General features: G+C 36.7%; 1 protein-coding gene across 3 annotated transcripts in view; it reads right to left on the reverse strand.

Moving 5' to 3' along the window:
* The window catches only part of LOC149408871 (putative ATP-dependent DNA helicase HFM1), a 79,692-nt gene that overhangs the window by 17,655 nt on the left and 44,185 nt on the right, over window positions 1-17,852 (reverse strand). For all 3 annotated transcript variants that reach the window (XM_089650365.1, XM_089650362.1, XM_089650364.1), the window contains exon 12: window positions 13,619-13,847. In XM_089650365.1, the coding sequence (XP_089506491.1) occupies window positions 13,619-13,847 (229 nt within the window). The remainder of the gene's footprint in view (window positions 1-13,618; window positions 13,848-17,852) is intronic.

Here is a 17,852-nt window from a genome sequence, read left to right on the forward strand (position 1 = left end):
ATTACTACATTTTATCATCATGTTTCCTATTGTGGGATTATATCCCTTCACAATGGCGTGCAACGTGCCCTTAACCTTGAAATCTGGTTATAATGGCGCACCAACGTGGTTTTTTCTCGGATATTTTTAACATTTTAATTAGGTTAGCATTTTGGATTGATTTTTTTTTTCATGTGTGACATTAGTATTTGGCCTGTTCTTCGTGTTTTTAATGTCGTTTGGAGTGTGTCTTCCTGGATTGCGTCGTCCCCTAGCCGAGTTTCTTTTAGAAATTGAAGACAATTTTAAAAATTTTATTATTACTTTTAACCTTTTAAAATTATTTATTGTCCGTTGGTACTCTGCGAGATTGGTGGGTATCTCGTATTTTTTTTTTTTTATTGTTGTAAGTTGTTCCAGATTCCCACATCTGAAATTGTAGTATTGGTGTATGTCCATTTCTGAACTTTTGTCCATTAGATGTGTAGGTACAAATAATTTTACACCCATTTTTCCTCTTTTGGGAATTTTATCTTTTTATTATTGCCGTCTTCGGACGTGATTAATGTTGCCTTGCTGTTTTCTTTTTTCCAATTAATCTTTAGGTACATCTAGTCACAATGCCTGATACAAGGAGTCAAGTAAAAGAATCCGCTATGTCTTCCGTCAAGGACTCAGACATTATTGTTCCCTCATCTCCGTTGGTTCCACTGCATTTATGGAATATCAAGTACGATGGCACTACTTGCATTAGGAAGTTTCTTGAACGTGTTGAAGAACTCGCCCTGTCTCGCTCTGTAAGTAAGCACAATCTTTTTTTAGGCGCGTTTGAACTTTTTGATGGGATTGCCCTTGATTGGCTGAGGGTCAATCGCTCCCTTTTCGAATCCTGGGATGACCTTGTGGTAGGCCTCAAGGAGGAATATGAAATTCTCGATTATTTATTTATTTATTATTTTATTTACGCCCTAATGGGCTTTTACATGAAAATATACATTTACATTGATTACAATAATTGAACATAAGAAGATAAATGGAGTTAATTGTAAGAAAGCAACACATATAATAAAATTTTGTGCAAATTAGCAAAACACTAATAAGATGGATTCAATATAAAATATACCCAAGCATGAAATAGTAAGTAAAAGAAAGTTCAACATAAAAAGTAAGTAAGTGGGTGTGTTTAAACCCAGTATTAATTGTGTGTTTAACAAATCGATAAACCAATATAAATTAGAGTGTAACTTACTCGTGAGGTAAAGAACATTATAACAGAGATTTAAAAAAAAAAAATAAATAACAAAATAAGAGTTGCACCTGTAAAAAGCAAAAACTAATAGAATTTAGCAATATCGACATGAATAAGAAATAATAAGATCTGAGATGGAACATAGTGTTATGTATAAAAAGTAGTTAGTAGGTATATGCATACAATTATAAGTGTATAGTAGAGCAAATAAAAAACAAACAAATATGGATATAATTTACTTGAAAGGTTTCGAATGGGAGAAGATGTAATAAAATTATTAAAGCTATAAAAGTTAATTATTAGCCGATAGAATCGAAATAAGTTGCCTTTTAAAGCTCACAAAATTGTCAAAACCAAATATATCTATAAGTTCACAGTATTTATTCGCAAGGTTGTGAATTCTAGGAATTGGTGAAAAAATAGAATAATTAGTGTTGAGGTTCTTGTTAAATTTAAAAGTATCTTTACTGCGAGTTTGCCTAGCAGGAACATTAATGCAAATAAGTTCCAACAAATTAGGGCTGTCAATTAAAGATTTAATAATTTTGAATAAAAATAGCAAATCAATTAACACTCTTCTATCAGATAATTTAAGAAGTTTAGTTTCAGCAAGCAAGTTATTGTAATTTATAAATTCGATTGGAATTTTCATTTTAAAATTAATGTACCGAAGGAATTTATTTTGTACCTTTTCTAATGATTGAGAATGGACCTTGTAGTACGGTGACCATACGGTGGAATTGTATTCTAATTTGCTTCGTACTAACGAGCAATACAGATGTTTTAATGTTGACATACTTTTAAAATTTGCTCCCATTCTCAAAATAAAACCTAGTATTCTCATCGCATCGCTTGTTATTTCATCGATGTGTTCGTTAAACTGTAGACTCTCGTGGAATATAACACCAAGATCACGAATCTGTGATACACGAAGAAGATTAGCACCATTCATAAAATAGGAAAAATTAAGTGGATTTTTGCCTTTGTAAAAACTGATAATCTGGCATTTACCTAAATTTAGTTGCAAATCATTGACAGAACACCACGCACATAGTTTATTAAGGTTCAACTGCAAAATTGCGCGATCGTCATCGTCTTTGATTATTCTGTATATCTTCAGATCGTCGGCAAATAACAGGACTTTAACATTAGTAAAAATATTAACAATATCATTGATAAACAAACAAAATAATATTGGGCCCAAGTGAGATCCCTGTGGTACTCCGCTCGAGGCAGCAAATGTATAAGAAGTAAACGAATCTATCTTGACTGCTAAGTACCTTCCTAATAGATAACTCTTAAACCATTCCAACATACTCCCTCTTATTCCCAACAATTTTAGTTTACGTAATAATATTTTGTGGTTTACTTTATCAAATGCCTTACTGAAGTCAGTATATATGGAATCAGTTTGATGTGATGCATTAAGGGCATTAACAATATCATTCGTGTACAATATCAAATTGGTAAGAGTAGATCTACCTTTAATGAATCCATGTTGAAGGGGAGAGATGGTTCGATTGATTCGGGATATCAACTTATCTAGTACTAGGCTTTCAAAAAGTTTGGGTAAAGTAGACATTATACATATTGGCCTATAATTTGTTACTTCGCTCTTATTACCTTTTTTGAAAATGGGCGTTAAAAGACTAAACTTCCAAAGGTCCGGGAATACACCTGATGAGAGTGACTTTGTAAATAACTTATGAATAGGATATGACAATGTATGCATACAATTTACTAAAAACCTGGGCGGAACATTATCAGGTCCTGCGGATTTACGGGAATCAAGACTCTTCAGCTTAGATATAATATCGTCTATGGTTACATTACAGTCAGATATATCAAGAGTTTCAACCAAATCAAAGCACGAAATATTGCTGTCTTCACTTGCATTAATGTAAACGCCGCTAAAAAAATCAGCAAAAAGATTAACAGTTTCCTGAAGATTTTGGGATAATTTAGAATCGAATGACACACTACTAGGTATGTAAGTACCATTTTCTTAATTTATTTATTGTTTTTGTGTTTAATTCGTAGAACTCCATTTAATTTTTTATAAATTTAATTTAGATTAAATTTGATAATATTATTATTAAGTTCTGCAAGTGTTTTAGTTTTTTATTATTGTGACAGCTGTTTCGGCTTACAAGGCCATTTGTGGACTAACCACAGTTTGTTGTGGACTAAACACAGTTTGAAAATGGCCTTGTAAGCCGAAACAGCTGTCACAATAATAAAAAACTAAAACACTTGCAGAACTTAATAATAATATTATCAAATTTAATCTAAATTAAATTTATAAAAAAAAAAAAAAAAAAAATACCATTTTCTTTTTGGGATTTAACATATTTCCAAAAGAAATTTGAGTCGTCCATGATAGAGCCTTCGACATCACTAATGTAATTTTTGTAACATTTTGCGGAGAGCTTATTGCACTCTGCCCTCAATTTTTGAAACGCAGTATAATCGATGGCCAGGCGACTTTGTTTGAATCTCTTATGAGATAATTTTTTGAGGTAAATTAAGTCTATCAGGTCTTTTGAGAACCATTTTGGGTATAGAGTTTCTCTGTAAGTCGTTAAAGGAACAAATTGTTCAATTGCAGAATTAACGATGAAGTAAAATTTTTTAAGGTGTACATTAATATCATCGTCGCTATCAAAGAATGACCAGTCAGTCTGTTTAAGGAAATTTGAAATTTTAACATAGTCAGCTTTTTTGAAATTTCGAGTTTCTACTACCTTTTTTACGATAGGAATTGGTTTAAGATTAGACATGCATATTTCTAGTGGTGGATGGTAAACATCGACAGGTAATAGAATTTCGGTACTTCTCACAACACAGATGTCAGACACATTTGACAGTGCCAAATCCAACGTACGACCTCCTATATTATGAACATTATTACACTGTGTTAGACCTAAGAACAGTGCCATATCTCTAATAACACGAATATTAACATTAGAACAAGAATTGACAGAATTCATATTACACCAATCATAATGTGGCAGATTGTAATCACCAACTAGAAGTAGTTTAGTATTAGGATATTTAGCACAAATTGATTCAACCTCGTCGCAGTGATTGCTGTAGCTTTGGACATCAGAATTCGGAGGTAAGTATGCACATCCCACTATTATTTTACCTCTAGAAGTGTTCACATTGACAAATAGTTGCTCGATGGATGTGTTTTTTGTGGATATTTTTGAAGAACTGAGATTTTTTGAGATAGCAATGGCTACACCACCTCCTCTCGTTTTGGCACTTGTTTTAGAATTCCTATCCATACGGTAGATGTTGAAATTAGGGAAGCCTAATTCGGCAGAATTGATTCCTGAGTCGAGCCATGTTTCGGTTAAAATGAAGATATCACTGCTGATGGTTGCCGCCGAAGTCAGCAACATGGGAAGTTTAGTGCGGATCCCTCTCACATTTTGGTAGTAGCATTTTATTTTTTGTTGTTTCAGTTTTTTGGCGCACATTCAATAATTTTAGGTACAGAGTTCACATATTTGATAGTTATATTGGTTTCACCGTTGTTCTTCCTCGTCTCGAGTTGTTGGCGTAAATCTAGAAGTTGAGTCCTCTGCAATGGTGTTTGGTCGTTACTGGCCTTTATACCGTTTTTCAGTTTTGCGTTCCTGGTCAAAACCTCACGAGCCGAGACAGAGTCATTGAATTCGACCTTAATCGGTCTAATTTTGTTGGACTTTTTTACACCAAGTCTGTACGACTTAACCACACTCGGTATTAATTCATTATTTATATCACTAATCGCTGAAACTACTTTATCGCTGTCCATTTTAATAATTGATGTTGTTGATTCTGAAATACTTTCGGGAACATTAAATAAAATAATGTTCTTTGACCGGGTTTTTCTTTCCTCGGCCTCTGCGAGCAAATCATTTATTGAAGATGAAGTATTTGTCGGGTTAGTAACAATAGACTGAGTATCCGTTACACTTTTTAATGTTGACAATTCTCCTTCCAACATTCCCATACGAACAGCCATCAATCCTGTGGTTCCTAACAGATCCGTTGTTATCGGGGTAATTTTACCCATTTGCTCCTTCGTAAATTTGTTGCCGGGGTCATTAATAATTTTTATCAGCGAACAGAGTAGATCCTTGGCCTTGGTCATATAGTTAAGAGAGTTCTCGTTTAAATCCATATTAAAATTTATTTAAAAAGAGTTAAAAATATGTTAACTTTATTCGTAATTAGTTTATACACAAACGCCTGTTTCCCGCAAACTGTTTAGCACTATTCAAAAGTGACGACACTTTCGACCAATGGCGATAGTAATGACGGACTGATAATGCGCCTGCGCGTTTGGTATGTTTACCAGTTGAAAATTGTTATTTTAATATTTTTAAAACACAGCACTGCACAGCACACACGATAATTTAAAAATCTAACTGATTGAATATTTCGAAGATGAAGTGATTTAACTACTTCGACACTTTATGTTGTGTTTACTTGCAATTTTCTAATGTTTTGGAAGTTTTAATGTGGAGCGTATTCACTATCTGTGTAATCAATGACGGTAGGTATTATAATTGTTAATAATTATGACCGTAGACTCCTTGCACAGTTGAGGTCAACTATGCAAGCACCTAATGATTCACTTGGCACCTTTATCACTAATGTTCTCATACTAAATAAAAGATTAAACAAGAAATTGCCTGATGTAGAAATTTTGGAAATTCTCCAGTGCAATATGCTTCCCAGATATATTCAAAAACTTGCCTTAAACTCCATTCCGGACATAACTACCCTAAAAAGATTGGGTAAATTAATTGAATTGGCAGACAGTCGTTCTGATCAGAGGAAAGGTTCAAAGTCCCCTCAAACCCCTTCAACTGCTAGCGAAAAGGCGCCACTAAATACAAATACACCTTCTAAACCTAATTCTTTCAGGCATGCGGATTCTTCTCATAAAAACATGTCTTTCAAACGTTATAACGTGAATTCCAGGGAGGAGATTCATTGCTTCCGCTGTGGACGTCCAGGCGTCAAGACTCCTGACTGCACTTGCGTTAGGTCAAAAAACGCGAGAGCCGGACGTTAGCTGTGCCGCTGGCGGAAGACGTCTCCACCAGTATCACTGCTCTCGATCCGGCGTGGCAAGAATGGCTTTCGGTAGTCAGGAATTTCTACAGAAATTTAGGAGCATCAGGTTACGGAGGGAAGGCTGACAGGGACGGCCGTCCTTTCGTATCCTTTTCTACACTCGGAACTGTTTTTTCTGGCCTGTTGGACTCAGGCTCACATGTTTCTATTCTCGGTAATAATTTTCATTTAAAACTTTTAAAACTTGGTGCCAGGTTGGCTAAGCTCAATAATTCATTTTCTTTAACCTCTGCGACGGGTCATTCCGTTTGCTGTAACTTGAAAATCTCGCTTCCTATAACGTGTAATAATGTTGTAAAAGAGTTTATTTTTGTTGTCATGCCAGATATAAAGACGGATGTTATTCTCGGTATTGATTTTTGGAAATCTTTTAACATTTGTCCGGATATTTCTAAGTTTATGAATACGAAGGTAGTAAAATCTGGTCCTCGGGTTACTTCTGAAGTCAGAGGTATTGTGGACAAACATCACTTATCCAAATATCAACAAAATTTACTTGATAATGTAGTTAAAGATTATATTTCAATTTCTGGGGACAAACTTGGTCGTACGCATTTAGAGGAACATGTCATAGACACTGGTAATAGTATACCTGTAAAACAGCGTTACTATCCGATTTCACCTCACCTGCTCCCGGTTGTACACAAGGAACTTGATAGAATGTTGGAGATGGGCGTCGTTGAACCGAGCAGTAGTGCTTGGAACAGTCCCGTCTTACTTGTACCAAAGAAAAATGGCACTTACCGCCTTTGCTTGGATTCCAGACGAATTAATTCGATCTCTAAGAGGGACGCTTTTCCGTTTCCATACATTTCAAATATTTTAGACAGCTTGGGGGGAGCTCGTTTTCTGTCCACTATTGATCTAAAAGATGCATTTTATCAAATTCCACTAGAACGTAGTTCAAGGGAAAAAACGGCTTTTACTATTCCTAAAAGGGGTCTTTTTCAATTTACTTCTATGCCTTTCGGTCTTCATGGAGCCAGTTCGAGAATGATGCGGCTCATGAGTAAAATCTTTGGCCCAGAATTTGATGGTAAAGTTTTCTTTTATTTAGACGATTATTATTGTAATTTCCAGTACTTTTGAAGAGCATTTAGCATTACTTAAACTTGTAAAACGTAAACTGTTCGAGGCGGGTCTCACGATTAACATTGAAAAGTCAGTATTCTGTAGAGAATCGCTTAAATATCTCGGTTATGTCATAGATAGTAATGGTCTGAGAACTGACCCAGACAAAGTTAAGGCTGTGGTTGATTTTCCGGTACCTACCTCACAAAAGAGTCTGAGACGTTTCATTGGTATTATATCATGGTACAAGCGTTTTATTTTAAATTTTTCTATTATTGCTGCTCCGTTACACAACTTAACCAAAAAAGAGTTCATTGGTAAAAAATTTTCTTGGAATAATCAAGCGCAGGCGGCGTTCTCTAAATTAAAGGAAACTCTTGTCGCAGCTCCGGTTTTAGCATGCCCAGATTTTAATAAACCGTTTACTATTTCTTGTGATGCATCAAATGAAGGTTTAGGCGCAGTACTCTCTCAATTAGATGAACAAAACAGGGAACACCCTATTTCCTTCATTAGTAGATCGTTATCGGCTCAGGAAAGGAACCACTCTACTACTGAGAAAGAACTTAATGCGTTAATTTTTGCTTTGGAGAAATTCAGGGGTTACATTGAAGGTTCACCCATCCCTGTAAAAGTAATTACGGATCATTATAGTCTGAAGTGGCTAGTAAACTTAAAATCACCTTCTGGAAGATTAGCTTGGTGGGCTGTCAGATTGCAGCAATTTAACTTTATTATTGAACACAGGAAAGGGAAGGAAAATGTTGTGCCAGATGCTTTATCTCGCGATCCTTTAGTTATTTCATCTATTGTTCAATCTCCCATTATTAGTACTGATCGGTGGTACAATAAAATGTGTCGTGACGTTTTAGCTAAACCTGAGCTATTTTCTAAGTGGAAACTTGTAGAGGGAGTTTTATATAAGCATGTGCAGAGTATGGAAGCCCTGCATAAGCCTAATGATTGGAAGGAAGTTGTTCCTAAGGATCAAAGACAAGAGTTGATTGCGTTACATCACGTACCTCCTACATCTGCCCATTTTGGGATTATGAAAACTCTGAATAGGATTTGTTTGAAATTTTACTGGCCTAGAATGTCTTCAGACGTAAGGAAATTTGTATCTAAATGTCACACTTGTTTAGGACAGAAAAGTTCAAATCAGGCTGCACCCGGTCTTATGGGAGATCCTAAGTTGGTCCAGCGTCCTTGGCAGGTTATCTCGACAGATTTATTGGGACCTCTTCCCAGCTCCTACAAGAAAGGTTATAAATATCTATTAGTTGTCGCTGATTTCTTCACTAAATTTACAAAAATTTTTCCGCTGAGAAGTGCGAATGGGAAAAATGTCTTTGCTATTATAGAGGATGAAATTTTCCTAAAATTTGGCGTTCCGGATTGCATCATCGCAGACAATGGTCCCCAATACATTTCGAAAGAATTGAAACATTTAGTTGACAGATATCATGTACGTCACATGTTTTTTAACTGTAGATATCATCCACAGAATAATCCTGTAGAGAGAATTAACAGAGTTTTAGTTACAGCCTTAAGTTCGTACGTGGGAACGGATCATCGAACTTGGGCAAATCATTTACCTGAAATAGAGCTTGCTATTAACACTGCTGTACATGAGGTAACGGGTTACACCCCTTTCTTTTTAATTTTTGGCAGGGAAGCCATTATTTCAGGCAAAGATTACAAATCACCTGATTTTTCTTCGGAAGATTTAACATTCTTCAAACGTGACACATGGGCTCAAGACGTTTCTGAGCTAAATGACATTTTCTGCCAAGTTAGGACGTGTTTACGTCAATCTTACGAACGGAATAAGGTTCACTATGACCTTCGTAGAAGGCATGTGGAATTCAAAGTTGGTGATATTGTTTGGAGACGCTCTTTCGTGTTGTCCGATGCTTCTAAGCATTTCTCCGCTAAACTTGCTCCAAAATTTTTAAGAAGCAAAATTATTGATAAGGTCTCGGCCGTCGTTTACAAACTGGCAGATATGAAGGGAAAGCCTATTGGAACATTCCATATTAAAGATTTAATTAGGGCAGAAAATTAATTGTTTTTATTATTATTTACAAAGGGAAAAAGTGAACGGGTTTCTGGTACCTACACTGATCACGTGGGTATAGGAAACTTATTTCCTTTTTGATACCTTGTTGATTGGGAGTAATGGTTTTCTTTCCCTGAAGAATTCCATTCCTCTTTTTCAACCTGCTTTGTATGTTACTATGTCATCATTTCTAATGATTATTATCTATTGTTATTGTGTTTTGTCTGAAAATTGTCATACACATCTATTTCTCTTAACAGGATCCGCTCTCATCGTTATGATTATTGTTTACCGCTGTTTTTCTCAGTATCATTGATTAAGATGTGCTTATTTTGCGCTCGACCTTACTTATTAAGTTGTCATGTCTTGTTGAGTGACCTTATCATAAGCTCATGAGCTTCGTGCTTTTGTTTTCATACATTAGCATACCAGCTCTTCTGTTGTGTTGGAGTATGTTGAAGGAAATATACTTCTATCTTGATGCTGTCACCTCAGCACTTATTTTGGAGAGTTATTGTGGCATTATAATGGCTTAGGCTCTTCAGCACATGATAGCCCTCATCAGGCTTACAATTAAGATATTTTTGTTGATTTTTTTATGAAAATTTCAATATCAATAGTCGGTAAGCCATTATCACTTTCACAGGTTTATGGTGGTTGGTTCTGTAATGGGTTTTATGTTTTACATATTTAATTGTAGTGCATGTTTTAACATTTTCTTCGTAATTTGATTCCTTCCCTGCTTTTCCAGAGCTCGGAAAAGTATGGAACGAATCATGTGTTTCGTCAATTTTCTACGGTATTCTTCAGTCATTCGCTGGTTCGCTCTGTGACGGAAGAATATGTGCTTGAAAATAAAATAATTATGATTAGATTAATTTCTATATAATTGCTCTATAAACTCTAGATTTTTATTCAATATTTTTTTAACAAGAAAATTTATTGATTTTCTATCTAAAATTTATTTCTACACTACTGCCATCTATTGTCAAGTAGTGCAAAACTTTTAATTACCATTGCTTTTGGTTTGATTATTAGCTTCATTCACTTGTATGGTTATAGAATATTTAGCTGTTATCTTCGATATTACGGTAAATTCTTCTTATTTAAGAAAATTTTCCTTTGAATATTAATTGCATTTGTCATCATGACGTTTTACTATTATATTTTTTTTGGGCCTTGGAATTTATTTTTCATTGTTGGTTACCTCGCCATGTACAACTGTCACTTTTAATACAAAACAGTTTGTTAGAGTTTTTATTCAGGTTTTCAACTTGAGCATCACCTTTTTCAATTAGTAAATATATTATAATTCTTGCTTGTAAGGTGTGCACCTTCTTTCCTTGAAAAGGGCTTGCTATTTTAATAAATTTTAGCTTCTTTAATCAATGACCAGTTCGGGTAGGCTAGACATCCAACATTCTTACGAAGACTTCTTCTGCTTCCGCTCATCCTACTACATAATGAGCTCATCAGGATCATCTGGATTGCTCTGCTTCTTCTTCATCTCCGTGCTGTGCTACTGAACAAGTCAATCATCATCTTCCCTCAACGTACTACATGATGCGCTCATCAGGATCATCTGGATTGCTTTGCTTCTTCTTCATTTTCGTGCTGGTGCGACTGAAGTATCACTTATCATCTTAGTATGCTGTCCGTCTTTGCTGTCCTTCTCTGGCAACTTCTGAAACTGAAATGGACGGGCCCTGTTTGGACAACTTGGAACCTGAGGTGCTCCACCACATAGACGTCGGAAACTCGTGTCGTCATTTTTGAAGCCCCTTGCTGCCCTCCTTTTACGCAACTACTGATTTCTACTGCAGGAGTGGTTTCAAGGCCTGTTGGCCACGAGGTGTCAGGCGAACCTCAGACTTATAGGCATAAGTCTTTTGGCTGAGGGGGCATTGTAGCAGTTCTTTACTACCCGCTACATTTCAAGATTATTCGGAGTATGGAAACACTGAATTCTGGCAAGAAGAGGTGAGACGGCAACTCGAGCGGGCCGAGCGGCCAGTACCATTACGGCTCCCGCCGGCTGTAGACGCAATCCCGGAAGACGCAGCGAACGCGACAAACGACATTGGACGAACATTCGAGACATCGATCTTTTGGGGAACAATGACGCAACATATTATAATTCGTCTTGCTGGTCATTGCTTTCTCATCTAAATTTAACGTCATGTAAAATGATGTTTGGCGCCCTCCACTCTTTATAACAGGTCAGAATACTTTTTGTCACACACACGCACGTTTCATGTTACTTATTCTTAATTCACTTTTCTAGTCACACCATTTAATATTGCTACCTAGTATTAAAAAGTCCGATGCGGAAGGCCTTCGGTCCGACGCACACGCCCTAAGATTAAATTCAATCATGAATATTTAGAGATCTCTAGTTTGCTCTGGTTTTGTACGCTGTAGAAATAAAAATACGTTGTAATTCATAACTCTTTTATTACTACATTTTATCATCATGTTTCCTATTGTGGGATTATATCCCTTCACAATGGCGTGCAACGTGCCCTTAACCTTGAAATCTGGTTATACATTGACTAGGTCATAGTTGACTTTATTGAATAACTTGATCGTCTGGGGTGAGGAAGTGGTTGTGATGGCGTAAATATTGAGTTCAACTATTAGGGATGTGTGATGTGCGTCCTCCGGAACCAGAGGAAAGTCAGCAGGAGAGACGCAGACTGTGGTGTTACAGAGCACTAGGTCAAGTGTTCTACCGTACCTGTTTGGAATGTGGTTGTATTGTTTTAAATCCGAATAAGATAGGCAGTTAAGGAGGGTGGTGGAGCAGATGTCAGTACTACGGGGATGATATGCGGTGTTCCAGCTGATGTTAGGCATGTTGTAATCGCCAATTAATAGGAAGATATCGTTTGGATAGTTTGTTGTTAAATCGGAAATTCTGGATGTATGACTGTTGAGAAGGGATAAACGCTGAGTATTTGATAGCTTTGGACCGACTCCGGGTAAGTACGAACAACAGATGTGAATATTGGATTTACGGCGTTTTGGGTCTTTTAATGCTAGTGAAATCCAAATGTCTTCAGCTTCCGAGCTCCACGACTCGCGTGAGTGAACAGTAAGTTATTTTTTTATAGCAATTGCGACACCACCTCCTTTGGTTTTACCCGTTAGGGGCGTGTCTCTATCTTTTCTGTAAATATTATACCTGGGGTCGAAGAGCTCGTTGTCAGATATGCTGTCTACTAACCATGTTTCAGTAATTAAAATTATATCGAATTCATTTGACAAAACATTATGATAAAATTCTTTCATTTTAGTGCAAAGGCCACGCGCGTTTTGATAAAAAATTAATAATTTTTCGGACATAAGAGAGCGAAGTAAATTACCGATTTATTGTTATTTGTCAAAAGTCCACTGGGATATGCATTAGGCGAGTGTAACGCTTGAAAATATATTGAATGTGCAAGTGTGTAGATATGATTGTTAAACATTTTAGCGGCTGTTATGGATAAAGTGAGTGTGTCGTAGTGATGTGTTGTGAGCGTGGGAGTAAAGGATGGATAATTATGATTTAATGATTTATAAAAGAAGTGACAAGTAGATAAGGTAGAGGGTTTTGTAGTTATAGCAAGTTTGATAATTGAGCCAGGCCAGATATTAGGATTGCGGGAGATGTATCGTTCTTCCTTAAGTATATCTTGGAGTTTCGCACCCATAAAAAATTGAAATTTTTAGCGATTTTGAACTCTTTCGCGGAACGTAATATATATTTGTTTTTTCTTGTGAGTTGGTCGTTAATAAATATTTTCCCTCCGGCTAAACCTATGCTACTGCAGTTGAGTCCTTTCTTCTTCTTGATGGCGGCAATCAGTTCGTCCTTCAGTTTCTTGGTAACAAGTTTAGCCACAATGTACATTGATAATAGGGGAATCTAACAAACGGACCGCCCGTTTCTGCATAGAGTCAATGGTTTTTTCTAGTACCTTGGGGCCCCAAACCAAAGGTGGCTGTCAAATTCAACAGCGGGGCGCACTTGCGATTCGTACAGAGTCAGCAGTTTTGATCTCTTCATTTTCTTCAATATCTTGGGTCAAGTGCCAATATCCTATCAATGTGGAGAGAAGCATGACTTGCTTAATGCTTACCTTCCAGCCGCTTCTCGATGGTGTCCCTTTTGGTGGTGGCGGGGTAGCCGTAGTGCGCGGGGTTGCGCACGGCGCGCACGTACAGGAAGGTGGAGCGGATCCAGTCCATGGCCTGCACCAGGTCGGCCAGGGTGCCCAGCGCGGCCTCGGCGTTCAAGTGCTCCGACAGGTGACGGTGCAGGGCGCTCTCCACGCAACGAGTTCCGCCGCACATACTAACGTAGCGATTCTGAAACATTATAAAGAATACTACCTTTACACCTTTTTACAATGATTTGTTGATTAAAATGCATTTTCAATATTAAAAAAATTTAACAAACGCTTGGTTAATATCACGAAATTTTATTATATTTTACGTCAACCAATCAATTTCAAAAAGGGCCCCAAACTCAATCCCATGGCCCCCTTCACAGCTTAAGACGGTCCTGCATGTAACCGATTGCTAATTTTATATTATAATAAAAAATAAGGAAATTAGAGGAGGTAACTATTTTCATTTTATATTTGGGTGACCAACGGTTATAAAATGACAAAGAAAACAAAGGAACGAAGCAACCCAGCAAGCAAATAATGATAAAAGGTTTCCATTTAGACAGTGCCCAGATGCCCAAGAAAGTGCCAGTGAGGAAGCCTCTTCATGAGAGCAGGCCCTTTCGGGAAAGCAGGACGTTTCGGGACAACAAGCCCTTCCGAGACAACAAAGCCCCCCGCGGAGGGCGATCTAATCAAGATGCAAGAGGTGCGGACAGAAGGGGACCAGCCAAACCAAGAAGGAATTTTGGCAACAAGGATAGGCTATGACTATCCGGAGAAGGCGTTTCAGGGGGGGCAATTACAGCACTTTATAAGCAAATGGGAAGAATTAGAAGCACCACCAACACTGCTAACCATGTTGCGAGGGTACAAGCTACCCTTTCGGCAGAAACCCCCTCTAAGTATAGTGGCAGACACGGTAAGCTCAACTTATAAAACCCAAATCACAGACGAAATGACACGACAAATAGACAAAATGAAAAAGGAAAAGATATTGGAATCAGCTTCAATATCGCCTTCCTTTCTGTCACAGATGTTTCTCATACCGAAGCAAGACGGGTCATTTAGGCCGGTCTTCAACCTTCGTCGTTTGAACAATTTCTTAGCTATTAGCAAATTCAGACCTATTAAGGCCGAGTGTAGTTTTTTATTAATTTAAAATAATGATAATATTATTAAGCAAATCGATAATGGTAGTGTTTTCAACAAGTAAAATTTTTTTTATACATTTTTTAAATTAACATAGGCTTAGTAATTATCAATTATCAATCAATAATCATCAAATTCAGACCTTAATACGTGCGTTTTAAAAAATACTATTAAAGGCTGAATATCGTCAAAAAATACCTGAAGGGGTTTTCTTTAAACGTACGAAAAAAAAAACTAAAAAATAAATAAAATAGGTTCATAGTTTAATTTTTTCATAATTGGTATTATATTTTTCCATTTTTTAAAGTTAATTTAATATTTTTTATACAACAATTTAAGAAAGAACACTTAGATTTTTAAATTACTATTAATATTGGCCGTCCGATAGCGCCTATTTGAAATTTTAATACGGTAAAACATCGAACTAAAAGCTTCTTTTAAATATCCCAACACATGGCGCTATCATGGTTCGCTATTGACTCTTCCCATGTCATAAGCCAATATTCAACGTATAAATCGGTTTCAGTTATTCAAGCCAAACGGCCACTGGCTTAGGTTATGCTATTCTGTACACTATACTGTAAAACTCTCGACTCGAAGTTTGTGGGATCGAATCCCGGAGTGGGCAAGTAAATTTTATTTGGTTAATTTGTGTTATTCACAATTAATGAATTAATATACGTATGGTTTATTCGCGGTACGTTCCATAGTGAAAGATACTCTCAGTATCGCCTGGTGTAAGACCACCATTCAGAATTGAAACGTTGCTTGAAATGGCTTTAGCCGTGTTTGGTGACCAAATCTGAATAGCCAGGTAGATTCACTTATTCAATAAATAATACCCGTTCTGCGGTCTAAATTGAAATAATGATTTGTGGTCTTTCATCAGGGCGATACTGACAGTATCTAACGCTCTGGAAAATGCCGCAAATATAATACTTATGTACATTGTGAAATAACACAAATTATTAAAATAAAATGTAGGTTGGTACTGGTGCACGCCAAGATTGTAACCCGCGACGTCACGGAGGTCGTCATCCTGTTGAGTCGGGCCATATCTCGATATTTATCATTGTTTTTGTAAATTATTCTCAAAAAACATGAACGAAAAGACCAAACACAAATAACCTGACTGCCATATGTTGTGGCTAGAGTATTTTGAAAGTCTAAGCGAGCAAGCGTAATTACTAGTGCCACGTGATTATGGTGCAAGTGTGAGTCAACGCTCATAAAGGTCATCTGACGGTCAAACCCGGCGTGCGCAAATAAATTTTTATTTGTTTGTGTTATTTCACAATTAATACATCAAACATAATATAAAGTGTGTTTGCAGCACGTTCCAGAGTGAAATTTACTCTCAGTATCGCCCTGGTGTGAGACCACCATTCCGAATGGAAACGTTATTTCTAAGCTTTTGCCGTGTTTAGTGACCGGATATAAATAGCCAGGTACTTTTCTACATTTGTCTTCCCCATCTTCTTCCCCTCCCCAATACCTTCACCCTAGTACTCAGATTGGGGATGCCACAGTCTCGCTGTTCCAGACGGGAGCGGTTGAGACTCTTGTGCGGTATATAACAAATATATGTTTTATTTTTTTGACATCCAGAAACACACCAGACCTGACAACAAACTGTCTATTGAAAGTGAGAAGTTTGAATGAATATCTTGTTGCATCTTGTATACAAACGTACCTACTGGGCGCAGGCGTGCGACAATTTTTTTTACACCGATATCCTGAGTAAAAATGTATCATTTCATAACGCGCCAGTTCGCTCCATTGCAGAGGGCGGTCGGACATTTTTAGGTCGGGATATCAATTTACCGTCCACTGTAAAACAAATTACAAAAATGTCCACCTGCGCAAGGCGCTTTTTAGTTCTGAGTGCTAAGTGGCATCGTTGTAAATAAACTGAATGTTGCCAAATCTGGAGTTTTGCTTCACCAAGGACTGTTGAATACAAGCGAATTTTGGGCCCGATGGCGTTTCTGTGGGCCTTAGAAAACAATAATGTTATTTATAAAAATCTCTGATGTACCAGGCCGTTCAACTCTATAACAAAATCCCGAAGAAAATTGCTGTGATAGAAAATATTAATAAGTTCAAAAATGAATTAAGAACATATGTCTATCTCAATTATTAAAGTTTCTTTTTTTGTGACTTTATTGAAATATTTAAAGAAAGATTATGTTTGCCAAACAATGTACATGTTTATATGTTTATAAAACTATTAGCACACACGAAGATGTGAGCTAACTTAAGATTAATAAATAAAATAAATAACGGTTATTGTTGACCGAGGGAGAACGAACACAGGTTCTCTGTTTTTTGACCAGATGTAGGTATATTTTTTACAATGCGTGCATCTGACGGCCGGCGTAGTCCGGTGGTGAGGCTTTGGACTCTCATTCCGAAGGTCGCGGGTTCGAACCCGGTGTACGCAAATAAATTTTATTTGATTGATTTGTGTTATTTCACAATTGATTAATTAAAATAATAAATACTATATGTGCGGCACGTTCCAGAGTGGAAGATACTCCCAGTATCGCCTTGGTGTAAGACCACCATTCAGAATTGAAACGTTTCTCCAAATGGCTTTAGCCGTGTTTAGTGACTAGATCTAAATAGCCAGGTACTTCCCCACCTTCCTCTTCCCCATCTCCTTCCCTTACACACTTACCTTCAGCCAAACAACATACCCCAATTGGGGATGCCATAGTCTCACTGGCTCCAGACCGGAGCAGTTGGGACTCTTGTGAGGTATTCACTATAAAAATAAAAATAATTTTTTTTTTTTTTTAAACCTAGCTAGAAACTAATATCGACCCGACAAGAAGTATTAGCATTTATATCTGAACCTAGATATTTATTCTGGACCACAGAATCAATAAAATTTTATTTTGTTAAAAGTATTTTGGTATTTAAAATTTTAAGTACTTAAAAAATTATTTATTTATATTATTTCATTTAATTCATTGTTATCTATTGAATTTAATGTGTTAATTATTGTGCATAAAACTATGTAAAACCAAATGCCAAAATGTTTTTAATA

This window comes from Hesperophylax consimilis, unplaced genomic scaffold (genome assembly GCF_061612785.1).
Source record: "Hesperophylax consimilis isolate HC1 unplaced genomic scaffold, BYU_Hcon_1.0 scaffold_47, whole genome shotgun sequence".
Taxonomy (NCBI): Eukaryota; Metazoa; Arthropoda; class Insecta; order Trichoptera; family Limnephilidae; genus Hesperophylax; species Hesperophylax consimilis.